Source organism: Triturus cristatus, chromosome 9 (assembly GCF_964204655.1).
Source record: "Triturus cristatus chromosome 9, aTriCri1.1, whole genome shotgun sequence".
In the NCBI taxonomy this organism is placed as follows: Eukaryota; Metazoa; Chordata; class Amphibia; order Caudata; family Salamandridae; genus Triturus; species Triturus cristatus.
This window is the reverse complement of record NC_140592.1, coordinates 1,135,974,736-1,136,000,763: the sequence shown is the minus strand read 5'-3', so window position 1 is coordinate 1,136,000,763 and position 26,028 is coordinate 1,135,974,736. Positions and strand designations below refer to the sequence as shown.

General features: G+C 42.8%; 1 protein-coding gene across 3 annotated transcripts in view; it reads right to left on the bottom strand.

Moving 5' to 3' along the window:
• Positions 1 to 26,028, bottom strand: part of HEATR4 (HEAT repeat containing 4) — a 774,416-nt gene that overhangs the window by 203,870 nt on the left and 544,518 nt on the right. For all 3 annotated transcript variants that reach the window (XM_085627058.1, XM_085627059.1, XM_085627057.1), the window contains exons 7-8: positions 24,736 to 24,918; positions 12,294 to 12,454 (exon numbers count right to left, since the gene is read on the bottom strand). In XM_085627058.1, coding sequence (XP_085483184.1) covers positions 12,294 to 12,454; positions 24,736 to 24,918 — 344 coding nt within the window. The remainder of the gene's footprint in view (positions 1 to 12,293; positions 12,455 to 24,735; positions 24,919 to 26,028) is intronic.

Here is a 26,028-nt window from a genome sequence, read left to right as displayed (position 1 = left end):
CCCTTTAGAAATTCCAATATTGTCAACAGGAGGGCACCTATCTAGGTCACCTACTGTCGAAGGAGGAAAGGAGACTAACACCTGAACGCATTAATGCTATTGTCAAAATGCCCATCCCTAAGACTCAAAGGGATGTGCGAGCTTTCATCGGTATTACTTCGTATTGTCGCCACTGGATACCTAACTTTTCCCTACTAACAAAACCGCTGTTGCAGCTAACCACTAAAGATGTGCATGAACCCTTGCCCTGGATGCCTGAATGTCAGCAAGCTTTTGAGCAATTAAAGGTTGCACTTTGCTCTGCGCCTGTGCTTGGTATGCCTGACTACTAGAAGCTGTTCGTGTTTAACAAACACGAGACGGCTGGCTGTAAGCTCTCTGTCCAGACACAAGCCTTCGGAGGTAAGCAGAGTGCGTGTGCTTTTTTTTGTGCTCTGCTTGATAACGTTGCAAGAGCCCTCCCCAGCTGTCTGAGAGCGGTGGTGGCCGTGGCTGTCTCTATCCGCCGACAATCGGCAGGGCTCGTCCTTGATACCGACCTAACAGTTATGGTACCTACTGCATGCTGTGGATACACTTTTGAACAAAACTAAGACACAGCACCTTACCAGTGCACATTTGACTGGTTACGAATTGACCCTCTTTGCACCACACGTCACCCTCAAAAGATGTGCCACCCTGAACCCAGCCACGTTACTACCCCTCCCTTCTGAAAGTGAGGAAATAGACGTGCATGATTGCATTTTTCGGACTGAAGAGACGAAGGGACGGGTAGACCTGACTGATGTTCCCCTATCTGAACCACAAGGGGAGCTATATGTCAAGGGCTCTTGTTTCAAAGTACCGGAACGCACAATAATTGCAGCATATGCAATCACTACCTTGTACACAGTAGTCGAGACATCACAAGTTCCCTATCAGTCGGCCCAAGCTGCAGAGCTAGTTGCCCTCCTTCGAGCTTGTGAGCTAAGTGAGGGACTGACTGTCAATATTTATACTGACAGCCACTATGCCTTTGGAGTCGCTCACAATTTTGGGTGGCTCTGGCCAGAGAGAGGATTTCTGACTTCACATGGGTTAAAGATCCAGAACGGCCCATTGATTCACAGGCTTTTGTCAGCTCTGAAATTCCCCAAGAAGCTAGCAATAGGAAAGTGCAGCGGACACAAGGCAATTACTAATGATGTGGGGAGGGGAAATGCATTTGCAGATCTAACAGCTAAGAAGACAGCTCAAACAAAAATGAAAAGAATGTTTGTGCCAGGTCCTGCTGGATGGGTACCTGAAGCTACTATGTTTGAAGATACACTGGACAGTGTCAAGGAGATACAGAGTGAGGCAACTATTGAGGAGCTAGCAATATGGCAAGAAAGCACAGCACGTTTAGACGAAGATGGGTGCTGGACGGATAGTCAGGAAAGCAAAGATGGATGTTACCGGATGCCTATGTCCTCCCTGTAGTCACTATGGCGCATGGGCCAGCTCACATTAGTGCTAGGGGCATATGCAAACTACTAGACCCTGTGTGGCAAAATGATAGCATCTCTAAGGCTGCCGCTCACTTGGTAAAATATTGCATGGTATTCATGATGTACAATCATGGAAAGGGCACTCCTATACCCCCTGGCAATTTTGCCCCACCTTCTTTTCCTTTTGAGGTCCTTCAGATGGACAATATCGAAATGGAACGGGTCAACAATCGGAAATATGTTTTAGTGGCTGTTGGCGCATTTAGTAAATGGGTTGAGGCATACCCCACTAAAGAAAATACAGCCTTGGCGACAGCGAAAGCCCTCCTGAAGGTGTTCTACCCTCGCTTCGGTTTGCCTTGTTTGATTTGGAGTGACAACGGCAGTCACTTCAATGCAAAAGTGATCCATTTAGTGTGTGATGAGTTGCACATTAGGCAGAAGTTCTGTGCTGCACACCACCCCCAGTCAGCAGGCTTGGTTGAGAAGTACAATGGTACTCTCAAACTAAAACTGGCAAACATTCAGGAAAGCAAAACCAAAGGGGATGATGGACGGGGTGTTGAACAATGCAAGCACTCACTCCCAGTCAACTGATCTGGGCTTAATCCATCATCATTCTTTAGCTCACTCCGCCACCCCTCAGTTGGCGGGGTATGCCCAGATGTGGGTCCCTTGCTCACTTTGCCACTGGATTCAAGCTAGCCTGGCTGATGACGGCTGATTAGCCAGAAACCGGTCCCAGGATGATTGTTTCCGGTCCAGGGAAGACATGGCTTGGCAGTTCGGGCTGGACTGTTCCCATGAGGCACAGGGTCAGACTGATTTGCATATGGCCATGGTGAGTGCTTGCAATGTTCAACACTCCGTCCATCATCCCCTTTGGTTTTGAAAAATTCAGGAAAGTACAGGATTGAAATGGCCAGATGCTTTGCGTTAGCTCTTCTGTCAATTAGAGTAACGGCTCACACGAGGACAGGATTGTCCCCATATGAGGTCGTGTTCGTCCTACCAGCAAACGTCTGGGGCGTCCTGCGACCAAGACATTTCTCTGAAATAGAATACCCTTTTTTAATGGATTACCTTTATGAATTGACTAAAAATGTGCGCTCTATTCACCAACAGTTTTCAGAGACCCTGCTGCCAGCACCTGAGGGGCCAGGACATGTGATCCAGCCTGGCGACTATGTTCTAACCAGAAAAGCTTGGATCCCCGCTGGAAGGAGCCTGCCCAGGTTCTACTCACCACCAGAAGTGCAGTGAAAGTGGCGATCCGAAAGAATTGGATTCACGCCAGCTACTGTAAGCGGGTACCTCTGCCTCTGCCGTACGACTGGGTGCTGGAAGGAGTGGGAGACAGTGAAACAGAGAAAGTACCCTTCTTCATCCCGTTTTCCGATGCTCGATCGACATGGGCACAATCGTGGAGGAGAACAATGCTGTGCTGAATGTGTCACGGTCCCTCGGAGGCCTCTCAGGATCGGTTCGTTGCTCAATGGGCTCCACCTATTGACAACCTCAATTCCGAATTGCCGTAAAGGCACGGAAGCTTAAGGGGGTCAATCGGGGGAAGGAAATGCAGGGAACAGCGGGGAGGGAGACCTGTGAAGAGAAAGGTTGGTTAGAACACACTACACTAATGTACAACACCTCATGACACGCTTTGTCCCTCCTCAAGCCATCAGGTCTACCTGTAAAGCAAAAGAACCAGTTCTGGCAGCTACCAGAAGAAGGGCGATTATACATTCATCAAGGCCTTTTCTTGGCTACCTAGTTTTTCTACGTTGTAGAAGTCTGTACGTAATGCTCAGCCTGCAGAATTGTAGACAAACAAACAAACATGTAAACACGAATCCCCACAGTATGATAACATACACTCTGCTTGTGGCGTGTCACTGTTACCCACCCGAAAGGGTGTGTGCGTAGACTTCGCAAGGGAAGATGGTTTTATGCTTTACCTCAGCTACCACTCTAACAACCGCTGCTAGAAGACGAGACAAACACACACTTATCATTACATGATTTTCATAGCATCATATGAAGCAGCTTGCATTGCATTGGTAGAGAAATTAAACTGCAGAAACAGTCCTGTCTCAAGAAATCACATTGTGGTACAAACACTATACTACCTGGTATTGTCACCAGCCATTACGTGTGCGCAGCGCACCAAAAATCAGCAAGGTCGAAAACACTCCAAAGGAAAACACACTTAGCAGTTGGGTGCGGGGAGTCAAAGATACTTATTTCCTGTGTAAGAGGCCACTAACGATAGAACGATAGAACGCTAGCGTCTAGAAATTGAGTCTTGGCGGTGTCACCGACACCCTCACCCCACCCGGGACACTCGGCAGTTAGATTCCCCCAAACGAGTTCCTTCTGCGATCCGGAATAATCTGCGGGCATTTCCTCTCCGGCTCCGGACCTCGCGCCGCGTCACTTCCTGTGCGCGCGCGTCTTCGTGTGCACAGGCCGCTGGGAGCTGTAATTTCCTAGCTCCAGCGGCCGCGTTCCATTTCACCCGCATCTCGTGGAAAAGGACGACGGACCTTTTCCAGAAGTCGGCCTTCGCTGGTGGGGCCAGGGAGTGCTCGGCGGTCGGAACCCGGGACATAACAGCATGAGGCGGTGCCATCCGAAATAAGGGCCATCCATGAGCCTCCATCCACTGGTGCTTCTGAGTTTGAGCCCCCATCCGCTGGTTCATCTGAGTTTCAAAACACCTTTTCGTTGACCCCTCTGTGCCTGCAACGGCTATGTACAATTTTCGTCCCCGACGGAGGGACAGTGAACCAAAGGAGAAGTCAGATTAGTAGGGATGGACTGCGAGGATGAAGAATAGGGCGCATGTATCTTGTCTGTGGTACCAACTATAGCTTAGGGAAATGGAGACTAGTGCTCTGTTTCGGACTGTGGTAAACAGGATTCAGTGAGCGCGCTCTCCTGGAGGGGAGTGCGTTATCCTGCAACGTGAACTGTGACAAAGTGCTCAGACTAGCAGCTCCACCGCCAGTGCTCAATAGCGCCAACGCAGATGAACAATAGGAGTCTACCAGTGAGACTCAGAAGGACACTGGAAAAATTGCCCCCTTTTGACTTTTGCTTGTTTTTAGCTTCATTGCATTCCCCCTTTTCTGATTACCCCATTTGCTCGACCCATGGCTGACGAGGAGCAGCCTGTGTTCCGTGTTGTTCAGTCTAATATGGTGTGGTCACTTAAAAAGAAAATAGTTTGTGTTGTTTCCAGGGTTCTGTTGCTCTTGATATTATGTGGGATGATATGGATATTGGAGAATGAACAAAATGTAATATTGTCAGGAAATGAAAAGGTTGTCTCTTTGCCTAGAAATAAGAGGTCAGTCCCAAGCAACTTATTTTTAGATACACATTTGAGATTCTTTGGACACGGAACAGCTTGTTACCCTACTGATTCAGTCACTAACCTATGGACTGCTTATCCATTGTCTCTCGTGAACTATACTTACACTAAACCCCCGGATTTTAGAGAAGTTTCTGGAGGCTTTGGTTTTGCCTATCAGGTTCCTTGCCTATATTACAGAAAACCACGGGGAATGGGCTATCCAGGATGCGCTAATGACACCTATTGAGATAACTACTACATGAAGGATCAGAATATTACTCTAGTAGGCTGGCATTAGAAAGATGTAGTGGTTGCCTGAGAGGCCGCCTATTATCCCGCTTGTTGTCCCATTGTAAAGAGCACAGATACCGATGTGTATGTGAACTGCTCAGGCACAGTGCGGCATAAAAGTACGATTCACCTAGTCAATAATAAAGACCTTAATACCTTTGGAATGAATTCCAGATATTCTGCTGTGGATTACGATAGGCCGATTTTTGCACACCCAGGGTTTAATTTTTTGTCTAATGGTACTTACTCTAATGTCCATAATGGTACAGACGATGTAACCCTAGGAATAGTGTTGCCTTTAGGCATTCCCTGCAAACATGCTAATCCCAAGCCTAATTTCAATTGGGTGAAAAGACCACTAACAAAAGAATTTTGTGACGGAGTGACATAACTGGAGGTCAATAATTATAGTAATGGTATCAGCTTTGGATATATACTTTCCTCCATTATTACATTTGGTGGTACCGCTATGGCTAGAGGTGAAAGAGCTAGGGAATATTTTGGATGTAAGTTGCAGATACTGTCTAACTCCACAGTAGCGGCCTTACGTGACATCACTTCCAAATTGGTAAGTATGCGTGTCTACTCCGAGCAAACGAGATATGCGGTTGATTTCATCCTAGCTAAAAGCGGTGGTGTGTGTGCGTTGTAGGCGACCAGTGTGTAGAAGGGATCACATATATGGAAAAGAATATTACCCAACACATTTTAGATATTTTGAAAAATGTCAAAGGAATGGAGAGCGGAAATTGGAGTTGGTCCCTCTTTGGTGAGGTGAAAGAGCTAGGGAATAGTTTGGATGTAAGTTGCAGATACTGTCTAACTCCACAGTAGCGGCCTTACGTGACATCACTTCCCAATTGGTAAGTATGCAAGTCTACTCCAAGCAAACGAGATATGCGGTTGATTTCATCCTAGCTAAAAGCGGTGGTGTGTGTGCGGTGTAGGCGACCGGTGTGTAGAAGGGATCACATATATGGAAAAGAATATGACCAAACACATTTTAGATATTTTGAAAAATGGCAAAGGAATGGAGAGCGGAAATTGGAGTTGGTCCCTCTTTGGTGGATGGGGTTGGATTCTGGAAAGGGTAATCTATTTTATTGTAGTTCTGATTTTCTGTTGCAATCTGGTGCAGTGTCTTCCATTATGGTGCTCTTATTGTACAACACTCCTCTCCCCAAAGCCGCAGAAGACAGCCTGCAAAACTGCTGTGATTATGCTGCAGAAGGATATTCACGAGATGATGCAGATAGATGAGGGCATTTTTGGTTCCGCCTCATCCCTTGCAACTTCTATTCCTGATACTGAAATAATGGGTAATACTGAGTTTTAATGTCCATACGCATATTGATTAACAGGTATTTCTGAACACTAACAAATTGTATAACTGTCTATATCTGAGCATTTCTTTCCTTCTTTTAGAATTGTAAGACCCTTACCTACTGGCAATAATACAATTTAGCCATAAATGCTAAAAGGAGGGTCTGTTAGAATTGAAATATTTCTGCCATATTGCTTTTGCTTTGTTATGTGTTAAGTTAGCATTCATGGCACCATTTTCATCCAGCCGCCGTTTTGAGTCATGGTCGAAACTTATTCCTGCTTTCAAGTTGCTCAACAGCACATACCTTTCCTGCTAGATAGAGGTTCGCTCCCACTATTCCAGCTGCGGGTACAGACAGGATGACCTTGCCAGAGAGACAGTGTATGCCTGGTCTCAGATTCTTAGCTCATCTCTGTGTGCCCCTTTGTTTAAGCTGCCTCCCTGTGGAAAGTTACTGGGTGTGCGTGCTCCTGTTTAGTTATGAAATGTATAATTGTTACCTTTATGCTTGTGAAGTCCATTCCCTCAGCAGCCATCTTATGAGTCTGGTCAGACTGGGCTCCGCTGCAGCGAAATACTAATAAATAACTTGATTTGTATTCTCTACTGTCTGACCAACTCTTCATTTGTTTGGAAGGCCGAGAGGTGGTCGCGGGGGACCTGGGTGACCCTATTCGGGTCACTTCCTTCATGTTCTGCGTCTCTGGTCCTCGCATATTGGAAAAAATACAGATTTGGAGGAATTTGTACATAATCCTGATGTTTACCCAAAGACCCAGAGAATCTGGAGGATACTGGGTCCCGAAAACCATGGGTCGGTCATAAAAAACAGCACGTCGTCTGCATATAGTGCGATTCTATCAGGTTGAGACTGTGACCATTCAAGTCCCTGGATCAGGGGGTCACGACGCAGCCATGCCGCCAAAGGTTCCACCGCCAAGGCAAACAATAAAGGGGACAGGTGGCAGCCCTGCCGCGTGCCACGGCCTATGGGAGAGGGGGCCGACCAATGACCAGCAATACGGACTGAGGCTGAGAGGTCTGTGTACAGTAGTTGAACATAAGCCAGAAATCGTGGACCAAGATTAATGGATTGAAGAAGCTGAAATAAGTATGTCTAACTTAGCGAGTCGAACGCCTTATCTATATCAGCCAACAAAATGGCCGCAGGGTGGCCTAAGCCTGAGGCCTTCGCCAAGTGGTTATGGACCCGCCGAATGTTGTGTTGGGTGGACTAATTTGGCATAAAGCCGGACTGGTCTGGGTGGATTAACTCCTGAATACACGTACAGAGACGGTCTGCTAGCACTTTACCCAGGAGTTTAGACTCAAAATTTATAAGAGAAATAGGTCGATATGAAGCGGGGTCTTCCAGAGGGCCGATGGAGCATTTTACTGGACTTATTGCCCCATTCATAAATTCTGTGTTGTGATGCTAGCTAAATCTCCCGTGCTTCATTAACAAGGTATTGATGTATGTGCTGTTGCGCTTGGAGTAGGTTGCGGTGTACAGTCTGGCTGGGGTCTAGGACAAGCTGAGCCTTGAGTGCTTTCTGAATATTCTCCAACTCAACAAGTTGTTCAATGCGTTTGTGCTTTTCGCCCGCCCTGAACCTGATGTCTGCCCCGCTGATCATGGGCTTAAGGGTTTCCCATAGGATGACTTTGGATGGGGCCGAGGTGGTGTTAGATGTAAAATAGTCTGAAATGACCTGCCGTATGGTCTCTTGATAAGCAGGGTTGCGAAGGCACCAGGGTGACATCCTCCACCAGAAGGGGGCCTTTGGGATCGGATGCAGTGTTTGAGGAGGTTTGGAGAGTGATGGGACAGCCCCCTGGGCAGAATAAAGATGTGTGATATCCTATGTATGTAGCTATGTGGGACGAAGACATAATCTAGGCATGATAGCAAGCCGTGGACCGCAGATAAAAAAGTGAACTCCGCCTCAGCTGGGTGAAGGGCCCGCCATACATCGGACCAACTGAATATAGTGGCTAGGACATGTAATTTGGAGCCACTGGTCTGGGGCCTGCGTAGACGGTCCAAGGGTGACATGACATCATTCCAATCTCCGCCTAACAGTGTCAGGCCCTCTGGGAGTTCCCCTCAAAGTTGTGTAATTCTGTCTATAAAAGTATTTCCTAAGGGGGGGGGGAGTATATATACTGCCAATGGTCATGTGTTCCCCATGCAGTGTCCCAGATATAATGGTGTAACAACCCCCCGTGTCCAGCCAATGCTTGGTTAGTTCAAATGGGACCCGGCGTTGTATGAGAATAGCTGTGCCCCTAGATCCCGTGATGAACCCAGAGTGATAAACGGTATGGTACCCAAACCTGGTGAGGCACGGAGCTTTATTGCCCAGAAGGTGGGTCTCTTGTAGAAGAAGAATGTCCGCCTCGCAGCGCTTGGCTTGTCGGAGACCCCACCTCTTTTAATTTTGTTGAGCAGCCCTCTTACATTCCAGGAAACTATAATCAGTTCCCCAAGTTGGGGAGTATCTGTGTGTGCTGTCATCTATCGTGCTTGTGGAGATCATCTGTAGCTGTGTGCGCGTGGTAATGCAGCCCCTGTGTACATGTGAGAGCCATAACTATAACAACTGAAAAATTGTGCAATTTCCTATCCCGCCACCTCGATACTGCCACCAACAAGGAGCATCTGTCACAGAGGAGGAAAGCCCGGGGCCCCAACGGAGGGGGGGAGGGGGGCCAGGAGACCTCGTCCAATCATATCCCAACTTCCCATGAAATATGAACAGCGATGTCCAGAGGCGTGGAAATTCCAGAAGATAGCGTCCAAGCCTACTTTAGTGTACCAAACAATTACAGTTACCAAGACAAGATTCACCCGATCGTGACCAGGGGACTGGGAGATAAAGACTGACAGTCATTACTATGATTCTTTGTCCGGGCCCTGAGGGTGCCAATTTCAACGTGACCTTTGTCTCCTTTTGGAATTGTTCCTCTTTTGCTGATTTCGCAGCAAACCATGAGAAGAATCCGATTCCAGGGGCAGCGGCGTATGAGATTTAAGATGCGTTGTTTCGTCTGCCCATGTGAAGACCGCCTCTGGAGTATCGAAGAAGTAGGACTTTGGATTGAAATGCTTTCTCATCTGTCATTTCATCACACTTATGAACCACACATGATTTGCCACCTGCTCTCCAAGGAATAACGCCCAGCAACTTTAAAAGATGAATATAATTGTGCATGCCACAGCAAAACTGAGCATGTAAAAACAGATTTTGCTTTTAAACAGATTGGGTGGTTCAATGTTTAATGTTCTACAAAGTCCTTGTTAATCCTCTTCAACCTCTGTTCACCTAGAATGAACTCCTTAACAGGTCATTTACAGACAGATGCAAAAATCATAGGGTTTGCGGATGCTAAAACCCTTTTTGAAATGTATAAAGCCCATTTAACGATTTGGAAAAGGTTTAAGGTTTCTGAATTTTTAAATGGGTTTAGGAAACCAATATTAATCGGTATTTGGAAGGGGCGTCTTAAGGACTTCCATTTTAAATACCGATTTCTTACGTATGTATATTAATGTTATGTGGCCGAACTCTGGTCACAAAATATTAATATTTTACCACCACCTCTGAGAAGAAAGTAAGCCATTCGCATATGAGTAGGGCCTCTTCTGCCTCTGTGACTATTTAAAAAGCATTTTTAGGACCACTGCCGACCAACAAAACAAGTTTGTAAAACATATCTTTCTTTTTAAATGTGTCCCTCTTTCCCTTTAGGAAAACAGGACGCATTTAAAAAAAAGTTTGCTTTAATGAAAAGTAGTCAGAGACATGGTGGTGTGCTGACCCAGTAGGCGACCATGACTGTAATTGTAGCCAGTTGTACTGGGTCACAATCTGCGAGTTGCCTCCTTAAAATTATGATCAAATTGCAACCCACTACGATTCTGTATTTTGTGAACCAACCTATTAATACATAGCACACGTAAATATGTAATTATAACGTTTTAGATCAGTTCGGTGACAAACACAATATGCCAAACAGTTCAAAGGGTCATGAGTCAGATCTTCTTCTTTTCTTTATTCAAGAAGCCTTCTTAAGAAACTTCACAGCCAACACGTGTTTCGTCGTATTGAGAAAATAATGGTCCCACGACTTCCTCAAGGCTAGTTCCTCGTATCCTTCGTTCGAACTCACTGACGGTTACACTCGGGATACGGACGGCTGCACTCGGCTTAGTCACGCTTTTTCTCTTGGGAGGACGGTGTACCAACAATAGAGACTCGTACCGAACGTTCGATTGTGGAGACGACTTCTTGCGTGAGAATGCAACGAGAGGTTTTTAATTTACACCGTCCATGAACAGAACCCTGTGTGGTCCGGAATTTGTACCACATATCAAATACGAAGGATACGAGGAACTAGCCTTGAGGAAGTCGTGGGACCATTATTTTCCCAATACGACGAAACACGTGTTGGCTGTGAAGTTTCTTAAGAAGGCTTCTTGAATAAAGAAAAGAAGAAGATCTGACTCATGACCCTTTGAACTGTTTGGCATATTGTGTTTGTCACCGAACTGATCTAAAACGTTATAATTACATATTTACGTGTGCTGGGGATTTGTGAAAATTTATGCTGGCGTTCTCCCTCTGTAGAGTTTGTGGTTCTCTACACCCTTTAGCACCGTCGTAGAAATAGAGAACATAACACTAGTGCTAATCTTTTGCGGCGCCATAATACCTATGACCAATACCACATAGCTATTTGATGAACCTATTAATACATAGGTGTAATAATGAGGACTTGAGTCTTCAGGAACAATATTCCATATTTTGGTGCATTGAAAGGTAAGTCTTGGTTTAAGATTTTTGATACTTTAGCTTCCACAATGTTGAGTAGAGGTCAGGATTTTGCTCCTGATGCCTCTTACAGTGCAAAGTTTGTTCTTCATGTTACAGGGTAAGCTAGCCTATGTGGCCCTCTCTGTGATGCATGATGTTCTGAAGTTAAGTCTGGCTTGAAGAGGAAAACAATGTTTTGACAAGGAGTTCTGCTCTGTGTAAAAAAGCTTTCATTGGAGTAAAAGTGGTTTTATAAAGACAAGCTACGATACAGTTTCCATTGTTAGATTTGAAAGAACCAGGACTTTAACAACTAGTCTGAAGTCTGTAGAAGGTAATTGGGGTTTAAGTACTCTTTGAAGAACCAGTTTGAGGGGTGTAGTTTCCATTGTTTGGATATGTATGGCAACATTGTAAAACTTTGGTCAATGATGAGGTGTAGTAAATTGGCAAAGGTGATCAGTGAATGAAAAATTCCATGCTGTGAAAGCGAACCTATCCATTTTTGGACCAATGTGGACAGTCTTTAACACTCAGGAGTGTGAGTTTGGTTTTTGCAGCATTACGTTTTAGCAGTAATAACGTTTTTAAGGATGTTTTCGGATCAAGGTGTCCGAAGAATTTGCAGCTCCCACATATAGTTGGGTATCATCTGCATTTAGGTAGACGGATGGACTCTTTTTCTAGCTGCATAAGTTGCTTGCGTAGATTAAACAGAAAGGGTGCTAGGACTGAGACATGAGGCACTCCAGTTTGTAAAGGGTATAGTCAGTATCCTGACAGATGCACGAATTGTGGTCAGGATGACAGGAAGGATGCAAACCATTTCCTTCCATTGCAGTCCTACAGAAAAGATTGCATGGAGTACCAAAGGTAGGCAACAGATCGAACAAGACAAGAAGGCTGGTGCCACCATGATCAGGCACACGCCGTATGTTATCCAATACATGGGGGGATTTATAAAGTAAGCACATATACCAAAAAACATCTGGTGCTAAGAGCTGAATCAACCCTTTAGTGTTTATACTCACTGTGCCATCATTTAGCTGCATCAGCAGCTGGCAGACTTGCTCCTCTGTATCCATGCCTTCCACCTCAAAGAGCTGGGTAAGGAGTCTGTTGACCACAGGGAACGTGTTATTGCCCTCTATAACCAGACACTGTGCTGCTGCCCAGCTGTCTGCATCATTGCCTATAAAAAATAAAAATAGAACACTTAGTGCCTTTGCAGGGTATGGCCAGCACACCTTCTATTATTTAACCAGATTTATAAATTATTGGCAATAGCTGTAATGCCATTTGTCGACACAATAACCGATAGCCTAGAAAATGAAAATAGTGCATTGTTGATGCCAAAATCCTTTATAGGGGAAACCTGGGATTTTTTTTTTACCACTGTTATAGCCTCAGCAAAGCCATTTCCTCTTGAAAAGGTGAATTAAATGCTCCAGTTGAGTATGAGAAGAAGGGAAGTTGATTGAGTAATCACATACTTAAATTGGTAAAGGCAGTGAAAAGAGGCCCAGATAAGGAGGAATAGTTTTCAGTTTCTCTGAATTATTTTTTATATATGCATTTTTAGCAGAAGCACCATATTTTACCATCACATTATAATTCCAGCTATGCAATAGGCCTTTATGTAGTAGGTCAGGAGCCTGGGTGTACAGAACACTATGGAATCATTTATTCTAGATGTGAAATGTCACAGGAGTCTGTGAAGGGTCTTGGATGTGTCCATACATCACCACAGAGACTGCTGCAGCTGTGGATCGAAACGCTGTCATTGGTAAAGATCTCGGCTGTGTTTCGGGGTTTTTAAATTTGTATCAACCCTTTTTCCACATACATGGTGGTAACATGAGGAGAGGCTTGAGATCCACTTTGGGTGTCTCACACTGGGCCACATGCAAAGGGATTGGCACAAACTATAGATCTGCAGGCTATTGGGTGGTGGAATTTGGTGCAGACTTCTGGAGCTGCGTAATCTTTGCTACACCCTTAAACATCATAGAAACATTGTTTTTACATATACTCGACCATATACTCTGTGTACCTAACTTTATTAACGTGGAGTGAAGCATTAAAAGCTACTCCTGAAGTGTATTCACTCTAGAAAATTAGAAACACAAACGTGTGCACATTAATGTTTAGCTTAATCATGAAAACATGTAGTTTTCATTTATACTTATGTCTCAAGTCTTATTGCATATATTTGAATTAAATTGTAACTATGAACGCATTATTAATTTTGCATCTGTAGTCATATATTCAAAGTGCACATTGAAATTGCTTATCTAAAGTTAGCTTCACTGGGCCTTTATTTCTTGATATGAAATGTACTTTTCCTTGGTCTCTATGTTCTTTTCCTATGCAGGTACTTTTTCGTGATTTCATAGCTAGATAAATGAGTATTGTGTATTAGAGTTAATGAGGCCTGAGAAGAGAAATCTTGGCAAGAACGGGACGATTTAATGAGCAGAAGAAACCCCCTATTCATCGCGTATCAGGATTAGAGAGATACCCAAGGTTATTGCGGCTATCCACGTTCAGTGGGCTAGGAAAGTCTGGAGATGTTGCCTTTGCAAAATGTGACGTTTAACACTATTGGTCCCTGGAGAGAGATATGGCTAATGTGGAGTATTTGATAACTCCATCATCAAGGCTTCTTGTAGCAAAGACGAAAAGAGTATGTGCTGTGAACATACATTTGAAATAAGTGATCCCAGGGCAGGGACTCCAGAACGTTGTTATGAGTTCCCAGGGAGAACTACCAGGTCCAGGCAGGATGGGCAGAAGCGTAGGTTCAGCAGGGGTGTTCAGGGAGTGACACCCTCAAATACATTTGTGCTTCGGTAGCTGGGTCTTGGGGTCCTGAGGGGAGTACTCTGTGTCTCTTTCGGTTTTTCAGATTGTTTTCATTTCACTAAGAAGTTTTAGCTTGTTCATTTTTCGGATCAGGATGTTAAATATATACAGTGACCACTTTACCAAAAAGTAGTAAATAAGCATTCATAGACGTACTCCTTGAATGGGTGCAAATTTGCTACATTTTGGAATTCACAAACATTGTCAATAGTAGGCTTGGAAATCTGCGCCAGTCTCAAGTTTCCAGCACACTACTGCCAATCAAACACCCAAAAGGTGTTGAGATGAATGCTTGCAAAGAGTCTAACCGATGTCATTTGTTTGAGTTAGTATTTCAACCCATAGTTTTTTCCCCAATCTGCCAATCTAGAAAGAGGCCCACCTATTGCAGATCAATACTGGCCTTGTTCCTCATGGGAACAGTCAATCCCAAACATTCCGCCCCTGCACCCTGCAGCCCACCGTTTTATTAGTTGGAAAATTCGAGATTTACACTGCCCAAATACCACTGACTAAGCTACACCCTGACTACATCAGCAAATGGTTCCTTCTGCCACTTGGATGTTCAAATTGACATCATGAATGGCATCAGGTAAATATAGCTTACCAGGCTGACTGACCAACAAATCTGTTATGCCATTCGAATATTCATCTTCATTAAAACACCTACTGTATCTCTAAAATAGGACATACAAATGATATCTTCAATCAAGCCTTTAATAGAGTTGATTGGATTGACTGCAAAAATCTATTAAAAAAAGACACAAAAATCTACAAAAAATGACAAAAATTTACAAGATCAATTGTTTTTGTTTTTACATATGTTACGCCTTCCCTGGCCATTAAAGAAGCCATTTTGAAACACTGACAGCTAGTTTAACAAGATGAATAAATAAATAGGTTATTCAAAGAGAAACCTATGCTTGCCTACTCCAGATCTCCCAATGTTAAACACTAATCACACCACTGGATACATCTAAGATCAGCAACACTCTCTCAGTCAGCAGTAACAGTGACAAGAACTGGCACGTTTCCCAGCCTCAACTGCATATGTGAATAAATCAAACGTAATTTATTATCTACATTCTGGCAACCTGAATAAATCAAATGTTAGTCCAAGAGTATAAAATGAATGGTATTTTTGTGGGTATATGCCTCTGTGAACTGGTGCATGTTGACATATACACGGCACCTAATGGGTGTCCCTTTGGAAAAATGCTGGTTGTTCCTCCAGAGTTAGAAGAGGCAGGGGGTGGGGGGTTGGGGGTTCCTAAATGTTTGATGGTTATTCTCTCAAGAGGGATATGCTGGGAGAATCTGATATACAACCAACCCGTTGCTAAGGGTGGGAAGGGAGAAAGACCCTTTTCTTTATATAGCCCTCACTCACTCTAGTAGTGACATGCTTCATCATCGGGCTCACCCCAACTCCTAAAGGTCGGGGTGGGCTCAACCATCTTTCAGGGCGCACTTATGATATGGTGTATGGGAGCGTACCTTTAAAGATAAAATTCTTCATCCACTCCTAAATTATCCTTTATTGATGGAGTGAGAGGGAAGATTAAAAACACTATAATTGGGTATCAGGATGTAATGGTCCTATGACCCTAGAATAGGCACCAACATGTTTCAGCCTTCCTTAATGGCCTAAATAAGTCCTGGGCTTTCGTCAGGGTGGGATGTAAAGAGGTTACTTCCCCCTAAGACGTGAGTGCAGTAATGACACGCAATTTGCATAGAGCACGTCTAGGGGAAAAGTAGGAACAAGTCTAATACTTGCCGCTGGATTCAGATTACCCCATGTAATCAGAGCTTCGATTCCCGAGGGAGCACAGGAGGGAGGCCTTATAGTCACACATTCTTCAAAGGTCCAACCCTGCCGTAACTTACTAGCTGCTCTGATCCAAGGGAAGAATGTTCAACCAACATTCACAAATTAGAGCCCCTCTCGAAGTTCTATGTAAGCTTACATACACCCATATGGCACACGCAAATTTATATATGCCACAGTTTTTGATAATAATGGAGTCTTCGATAGATGTTTTTATTTCAGTCTTGTTCTTTACAAGTACTTTATTGCACTCCAAATGGTTCTTCACAATAGCCAACATGTGTTTTGTCATAATCATGACTTCATAAGGGTTACAGGTACCAATAAGATAACAGAAAAATTGTCTAATTGTCAGGGACTGTCCGGGACTATGTCTGGAACGCAGTCAGGGACTTTGGCGAGGACTGGCGACTGGGTAAGAAACGTAAGGCACTGCCCAGGATCATACAGGAAGGCAGAGGAGAAAAGGAATCCAAAGGGGAAGCCTGCACGAAGGAACAAGATGGCTAAGACTCAGAAAGGACAGGCACTCATGAGGTGATTTAGCATTCAGAATAACTACACCCAGGACGAATGTGCAAGATATATATATGAAACAACATTAGCAATAAAGGGGAGTGTGGGGTAAAGCACTCAGCAGCTCCACATGGTAAGACTGCAGCTCAGTATGTTCCTCAACCACAATTGCTGTTACAGATACTGACTGCCAATACCCACATATAGCATATGCATGCAAAGGCAGGGTCTGTGGAGCTTATGCCTATGGTGATGTTATAAATGTAACTCAAAGACAATACTCACAGTGAAGAAGAAACACCACCTAGGTAGTCAGCTGTGCCCACGGATCCTGGCGATCAAACAGGAACATGCATGGCAGTAACAGCAAGGGGGGCAGAACTAAACACAAGCACAATAGACAAGGAACTAGCAAGGAGAAGTGCTTAACAGGAAAGTAAGGAAATCACAGGGCACACTTGGCAGAATGCAGGTAACAAACATACAGGGTAATAGAAACAAGACAGCAGGCATAGCAAGACAGGAACCAAAGAAATGGGAAGGAAGGCAGGGACTGGAAAAGGATATACAGAAGGGGAGGCTACAAGGGTATACTAGAATAGTGCTGCATCAGGAGTTAAGAAAACAAAGTAGCTCTGAAGGCTGTGCTGGAGCAAGAACAAGAATTTAGCAAAAGCTCAAAAGCCAAAGTAGCACTGCAGGCAGTGCTAGTTTAGTAACAAGGGAAACTGCTGTAGCTCAGGAACAAGCAATGCTAAGGCACAGGAGCAAGAACTAAAATTGAGCTAAAGCTCAGGAGTCAAGGTAGCACTGCAGGCAGTGCTAATTCAGGAACAAGGGAAACTGCTGTAGCTTAGGAACAAGCAATGCTAAGGCACAGGAGCAAGAACTAAAATTGAGCTAAAACTCAGGAGTCAAGGTAGCACTGCAGGCAGTGCCAATTCAGGAACAAGGAAAACAGAAGCAGGTCAGGAACAAGGAATAACTAAAGCTCAGGAAACACTGGAAACAAGGATAGAAAAAGCACAGGAAGCACTGGAAACAAGGGTCGGTACACAGCTACAATGACCAACCTTGGCCTGAAGGGAGCTGGGGCTTAAAAGAGCTCACAGTAATCACATGCATCAGGCTGGAGCAGGCTAGCAGCAGCCAGCCACAGGTGAGCTGAATTCCTCCACCCATCCTAGGCCTGCAGGGGTGGAGACGGAGCAGTGAGCAGGGAATTCTAGGTAAAAGAGTGTCAAACATGAGCAGGCTGGCTTCAAGCATGAGCAGGCTGGCTTTCACACAACCCGGCATGGATTGGGAATGGATGTTAATTCCCAAATAGTGACCAAATGGATGGAAGTCAGGATATGCATGCTGGGGAGTATCTGGAAGCTTATTAGAAAACAAGAAAGTCACACTATGCACCCCTCTGGTGGTGGTCAGGGAGCGAATTGTGACACTAATCTCAAACAAACTGTAACACACTTATATACCACCACCAGTGACTTCAAGGTACAACATATCTTGCATGTGCACACAGTGAGCAAAGTGTGGGCAAGTCCTATCACCATTCTGTATTCACATAAGGGTGATGCACTAGGTGTCGTTCTCAACCAGAAGAGGCAGGTAAAGAATAATAAAATTGAGACCACATTTCGAAATTGACATTAGTGAATGTAGTATTATAAGTATTAAAGAAAAAGAATCATTTACACATCACTAAAAATGCCCTACACCTTAATCAATATTCTATAAATATCACGGGGTCAGGGCAATTGAAGGCCAACAAGAACCTGCATGCAGGTGAAAAGCAAGAAGGTCGTACAGCTATTTACCTCCGTATCATAATTCTCAATACAAGCATGACAGTGCTCTTAATCAACACAAGCCACAAGTCCACCTAAAGAAAGAATATGTGCCGATATAAATCATGACCAGCACTTATCACCACTGTATAATTGTGTCCAATGTTTGTAGGTCCAATTAAAACCTGTAATAGGCCAACATATTACTTGTCTCTGTAAATACCAAGGATAGTACACCATCCGCTATGTGCACTAGGTAAGAATTGATAGGTAGACATGACTCACCACTTATTTGGGAGGTTCACCCGTGGCGAATATGCAGCCGGTTGCTGTTCTGAAAATATAATGATCCGGGTCAGAGTAAAACCCCATTATGTTCAAAACATATGAAAGATTCCTAAATAACAACCCCAATATCTCCACGATATTCGTAAAGCCAAAAGACACCAGACAGGGATCTAAATCAAATCTTTTTTTGGATTTAAGAAGTTCTGATATTTACCAAGAGCTATGACTTGTCCAATACTGCGAGTATGCGGCGAGTTACAGCGTTCACAATGGCTGCCATATTGAATTTCTATCTGAAGGCAGCGATAAGATAATGGACTGTCAAATCTAAGTAGAGCTACCTAATTCCAGAACGAGAAGTGTTGCCATATTAAGATATTTCCGAAATACATCGGTACTGTCAGAATCCTATTAAGTCTTACGGTGTATCACAATATGGAGGCAAAAAGAAAGGATCTAAATGTAATACTAAGTACTGCTCGGAAATTTATTAATGCTCTAACCTTCTGATTGATTTGGAAGGAAATATATTTGAAGGAAACCGGGAAATTTGGTATAAGGATAAAAGTAGTAACTCGCATACTCTATGTATATGTACGAAACTCAAACATGGCGGCAAGCATTACATATTCCCATATGACCCGATTTTCTATTTTAAACTATATAAACATATCGAGGTGTAACCCGAATGCCATGTGTGATATTGCCACTTTCATATAATCTTTCTCTCATTCAGATTGGCCATTGTCAGTAAGCCACACTCATCTCTAAGCCTAGGTGAGTCTCCTTGTTGTCCTAAACTCTTATAGATCATTAATCCATGGTGATGATACAACCTAATAGTGTTGATCTGCCTGCAGGTTCAAATTATACTATGATGGGAGTCCACAAAGCTATAGAATCAGACCATATGACCCCTTAGTAGCAATCAAAATGTTACAGATTATATACATAAAATACACGTAGATACACTCCCCCAAAATATACTGCAGTTCATTATCAATATTTAGGCCCCTTTCTACAGACCGTATTCGCATGATCCACATTGCCTCTCTACGTTTGAGGCATAGCTCCCTATTACCCCATTTGGGGTCTCTGTTAACATGGTCAATACCACAGAATTTAACATTCTTATGTTCAGTTTGTGCTCCACATTCCATGGCATAGGTCACGATGGGATATCGTACATCATTGTCTTTTAAGGCTCTCATATCTTCACCCACTCTATATCTAAGGCACATGATAGTACTGTCAACACATATTCGGTCTCATTTACAGACAATAATATGCACCACAAATGTTGTATTACAGGTAATGTTATGCATAGGGATACAACATCTAATGTAACCATTATCATGCCTGGTTCCCAATGGATGTCTCCTAATTGATTAAGCATATGTTTTGTGTCCTGTACATATAAGGGCAAATTTGAAACAAGGGGCTGTAAAACCACATCCACAAATTCAGATAAACGTTCTGATGGCCCACCAATGCCAGAACTTTTTGGTCTACCCGGTGTAAAAGGTTGATTCTTATGTACCTTGGGGAGAGTGTAAATACATGGATATATAGGCTGATCTACTCACAAGTACATATACTCGTCATCATTAGGCAAACAATTGTCATGCCATTTCTTCAGATGTTGATTAATTCTTGTTGTTAACTCAAAGGTAGGATTACCCACCACCGTCTCATAGCATGCCACATCATTAAGTTGTGACAATATTTCAGTCTTGTAGTCCGTTCTGTTCATGGCTATGATATTTCACCCTTTATCAGCCTCTTTCAGTAAGACTTCCTCATTCTCCTGAAGGGTTCTGAGGGCTACTCTCTCTCCTGGACTGAGATTGTCACCACCTCTGGCCTGACCGCTCCTGTCTTTTTTATTTTAAAGCCTGTCCAGATCACCACAAACCTGGCCAAAAAAATGTATCAATGTTGTTGACACCTGCTACTTGTGGTATCCACCGTGACTTATTCTTCAAGCCACTGTCCACACTCAAATCAGTTTGTACATTCAGATCACCCAGAACATTAGACACAATAATAGGATCTTCTTCCAAATTTGAAATTGACATCAAAATCACAGTATCATGAATGTCCTATATAGAGAGTTCACTACAAACCGTACTCATGATATCCATCCGTATGCCTTAATTCAAATTAGGATTAATCTCAAAATACTTTCTCAGTTTCAAACATCTTTTTTATTTATACAAATCAATTTTCATTTTATATTTTGTATCTACATGTATTCTATGTATATAATCTGTTATGTTTTGATTGCTATCATGAGGTCATTGGTCGGATTCTATAGCTTGGTGGATTCCCATCACGGTAAAATTTGAACCTGCAGGCAGATATTAGGTTGTATCATGACCATGGGATTGTACTCTGGACTAATGATCTGTAGGAGTTTAGGACAACAAGGAGACTCACCTATGTTTAGAGATGAGTGTGGCTTACCGACAATGGCAAATCTGGATGAGTGAAAAATTCTATGAAAGTGCCCATATCACACAGGTCATTCGAGTTACACCTCGATATGTTTATATAGTTTAAAATAGAAAATCACGTGATATGATAATTTTCATTGCTTGCAGTCATGTTTGGGTTTTGTACATATACATAGTGGATGTGAGTTACTACTTTTATCCTTATAACAAATTTCCCATACGTGTTTTCCTTAAATTATATCTCCTTCTGATTTAATCAGAAGGTTGGAGCATTAACACATTTCCGAGCGGTACTTAGTATTACATTTAGATCCTTTCTTTTTGCATCCATATTGTGATATACCATAAAACTTAATGGGATTCTGGCAGTACCGGTGTGTTTTTGAAATATCTTAATTCGGCAACACTTTTTGCTCCTGAATTAATTAGCTCTATCCAGATTTGACAGTCCATTATCTTATCTCTGCCTTCATATAGAAATACAATATGGTGCCCATTGCGAAGGCCGTAACTCGCCATGTACTCGCAGCGTTGGACAAGTCAGAGCTCTTTTTTAAAAAAAAACATACTTTATTGATTTTATGGAGTCGTGTCCTGCATAAACGCTGTTGCAACTGGTGCATATACATTATGACATAAATCCTGTGAACTTGAACATAGTTATACCTGCATTTTACATTCAGGCTACAGATGATAGCCCATTTGGGATATTGACATTTTAGTATCAACCAATTACAACAGCTATTCCATCTGTTAATTGTCCATTAAAGTCAAGTAAAAACAAAACAGTCCCAAACTATCCACCTCCCTCCCTCTAGTCTGGCTCACCCCCGGTTGAGATGATTCGGGCACAGGATTCAGCCATGTTCCACTGTGTTCATCATGTTGGGATCTCGGGCATAGGGGTGCAGCTCAATTCAACGTGCCCAATTTCAGGTAGGGGATGGGGGAGACCATCCCTGCCTCGAGCTCTGGGGAGGGACGCCTGCACTATGCGCGGTGTGGTATAGGGGGGTCAATGGCTTTGAATGCCTCCAGCATTAGGTCCCATTCCATGGAGATCTGTGTTTTTCGCAACCCACGGTATTCCTCCCTTCCAATGACTGCGCTTTCTGCTCCACCCCAGCGGGCCATCTCTCCATGCCGAGTGAATACTGTTGGGGGAAGAGCCGATTTCCACCTCATTGTGATGGAGCGCTTCGCTATAAGTAGGGCCAAGTCAGCGAATCGGAGAAGTCAGAGCTCTTAGTAAATATCGGAACTTCTTAAATCCCAAAAAAAGATTTGATTTAGATTCCTGCTTGGTGTCCTTTGACTTTACAAATATCGTGGGGATATGGGGATTGTTATTTAGGAATCTTTCATGTGTTTTGAACATTGTAGGGTTTTACTCACACCCATATCATTATATTTTCAGAACAGCAACCCGCCACGTATTCGCTACGGGTGAACTTCCCAAATAAGTGGTGAGTCACATCTACCCATCATTTTTTACTTAGTGCACATAGCGGATGGTGTAATATCCTTGGTATTTACAGAGACCATTAATATGTAGGCCTGTTACAGGTTTTAATTGGACCTACAAACATTTGAACTTTAACATTCCCACTTTTTTTTTTCTTTCAGAGTTTTAGAGTTTTATATAGCGCAAACTTGACCCGAATCCAATCAGGTTTCAGAGCGCTTCACATAGCACCAGTTACGTTACATTACACATTCATTCTTTGTTAGGCACGGGGAGATTAAGTGATTTGCCCAGAATCACAGGATGATCAGCGTCATTACCGAGACTCGAACCCAGTTCCCAAAGTCTGAGGTCGAGCACCCTAGCAGTTAGGCCAACTCCTCTCCCATGAACCTTTGAGTTCATTCTTCCTTTGAATAGGGTGAGTAGGTATTGGGAAACTCAGGACACAATTACACAGCGGTGATAAGTGCTGGACATGATTTTTACTGCCACATATTATTTCTTTATGTGGACTTGTAGCTTGTGTTGATTAAGAGCACTGTTGTTCTTATCTCGGGAATTGTGATACGGAGGTAAATTGTCTGTATGGTCTTCTTGCTTTTCACCTGCATGTGGGTTCTTGGTGGCCTTCATTCACCCTGACCTTGTGTTATTTCGATAATATTATTTAAGGTCTAGGGCATTTTTAGTGATGTGTACATGATTCCTTTTGTTTAATACTTATATGACTCATTCACTAATGTCAATTTCAGAATATGATATCATGAATATTATTCTTTACTCTTCTGGTTGTGTATGACATCTAGTACATCATTCATATGTGAATACAGAATGGTGATATGACTTGCTGACACTTTGCTCACTGTGTGCGCATGTAAGAAATGTTGCAAATTGAAGTCACAGGTGGTGGTATATCAATGTTTTACAGTTTGTTAGAGATTAGACAATTTTTCTGTTATCTTTTTAGTATCTGTAGCCCTGATGAAGTTGTGATTACGACGAAACACGTGTTGGCCATTGTGAAGAACCATTTAGAATGCAATAAAGTACTTGTAAAGAACAAGACTGAAAGAAAAAAAATTCTCGAAGACTACATTATTACTTAAAACTGCTGCATATTCAAATTTGCGCATGCCATATTGGTGTATATACGTTTAAGTTGTACTTGTGCTCTAATGTTTAGTTTGTTAATTGTAAGATATGTGCAGTTTTATGTGGTATTTACTACTGATTGAAGAGAAGGCACATAGAATGTTGTGTTGCATTGTCTCAGGTGATGTTATGTTACTTTGTATAATGTGAGGTAAAATAATGGTTTCCTTGTCTTGACTTGACCTCATGCCTGTTTGGTCCATAACACTACAGTTCCTGTCTCTTTAGCTCCCTCTTGAAGCTTCTTTTTATCCGTTTCTCTCCCTGCCATTATTGTTTATCGTTCTCTTCCTCCTGCTTTGATCCTTGCTCCCTTTCTCTCTCTCTCTTGCTTTGAATCAAAGTCTGAGAGTAAAAAGTAAGTCAGAGTATACCAAATAATGAGTGCTGGTGCGTACCACGGGCAATCTGAAAAGAAAATAATCACTTATTTTTTAGTACTATGTTTACAATCAATACTTCTTTGACACTATATTATTTTTATATTTTATCATCTTCTGCCACTGTGTTATTCCATTGCAAACGAAATTTGCTAGTGAAAGGTAAACTATTTATGTTGTGTGGCAAGAGGGAGGCTCTTTATTGAGAAAGTGTAGGACTCAGTACAATACATATTTCCAGGATGGATTCTGCACAGGGGTCAAGTATGACAAAATGTTTACAAAATTAGGTCACTTAAAGTGTTAATTTTCATGTAAAATGCCACTATATATATTTTTGACAAGTGTATGTCAGGTTGCATTAAGAGTGAAAAAGATAACAACACAGTGCTGATTTCTTTAGGACCATCTCTGACACTTGCCCTATTTCCTCTTTTGGATTCTCATACAATTTTTCTATGTACCATGAAACAAATGTCTGTCTACAATGTTGAAGAAGCTTGTAAAAGTTATTTTGCAGTCCCTGGTCTCTATTGCATTTTGTGAATTTCAGATTCTTCAGAACGTTTGCGCCTTTCAAACAAATAATATTCACAATTAACAATGAAAATAAAGAACTTAAAGACAGTAATACTAGAGTGAACTGTTGTGATTTTACCAATAGTATACATTTGTGCTTGGGGAGTGGTGAAAAAACTGGAAGTGAGAAAGCTAGTTTATTTACCATGGTGTAGCGCCTCTTGCATGATTCCCCTGGCTTCCTCGCTTTCGGTTTGAATTGCATAGTGAAACACAGCCGCTACCATTCTCACACGAGGATTATGGTCTTTCAAAGCTGCTGTAATCAGTGGCATCAGGTCTTCCGGAACAATAGGGATTGGCACATCTTTTTTATAAGTGCAGATTCCTACAATCACAGGAAATCAGTGTAATAAATACACACAAAGCAGTCTCACATAGATGTTCTTAGTGGCAATTACTCTCATTATTATTTCACTTAGAGTAACCCAGAACAAACAGTTCTGATTTTTATGAGTACCATTATAAAACCGTAGAATATTCCATCTTCTATCACTACCGTTAGAGGTTGCCACTTGGGGAAATGTGGTGACAAATAGGTCTTTGTAAGCATTTCTTGTGTTATGCTTTTATTGCAATTTCTTGGAATTATTGAATTTATTGCAATTTCTTTTTTCACTTCACTTGTTCAACACACTGGGAAGGGACTCAACAGCATACACCTACAGATGTTTACTTGGTGTGACATTGACTGATGGATAAAACTATGCGACTTAAATCATAACTGTACCATGTAATCTAAGGATCTGATTTCACAAAACCCTGGCAAAATACTCTGATCTAATTAAAAGGCTCTGATTAGTATCTATTAAAGAGGGTAGTATTTCCTTTACAAGTCACCTTAACAAGATTATCCTTACTTATTTGTCAGTCCACTGCACAGCTTGTACTAACACAATGTGACAGTAAAGAGAGTTCTGGACTCTGGGCCTGATTACGATCTTGGCGGATGGGATACTCTGTCACAAATGTGATGGATATTCCGTCCGCTGTATTACAAGTTCCATAGGATATACTGGAATTGTAATTTGGCGGACGGGTTATCAGTCACGTTTGTGAGCGAGTAACCATGTCTGTCAAAATCGTAACCAGGCCCTCTGCCTATAGAGTAGTCCTAATAATAAAAACAGATGGGCTTCCACATCCAGTGTCCTACCATACAACAGGGTGTCACTGGCATACTGGGATACCACATGAGATTTCCCAATGATGTTTCTCATTGCTCAATAAGGTTTGCGTAAGTATCCAAGATAGCTGAGCAACTGTCATCAAAAACAGCGACGGGAACAGGAGGTAATGCTTTTGTGGCCTTTGGTGAAGCCCTCACTCCCTGAGATAGCACCATTAGTATTAATGCTGGCCATAGGATGTGTATTCAGTGACCAAGGTAAGCCAGATAGAAATGTCACAAATAAGCCCCTAAGTGCGAGAAGTCTGC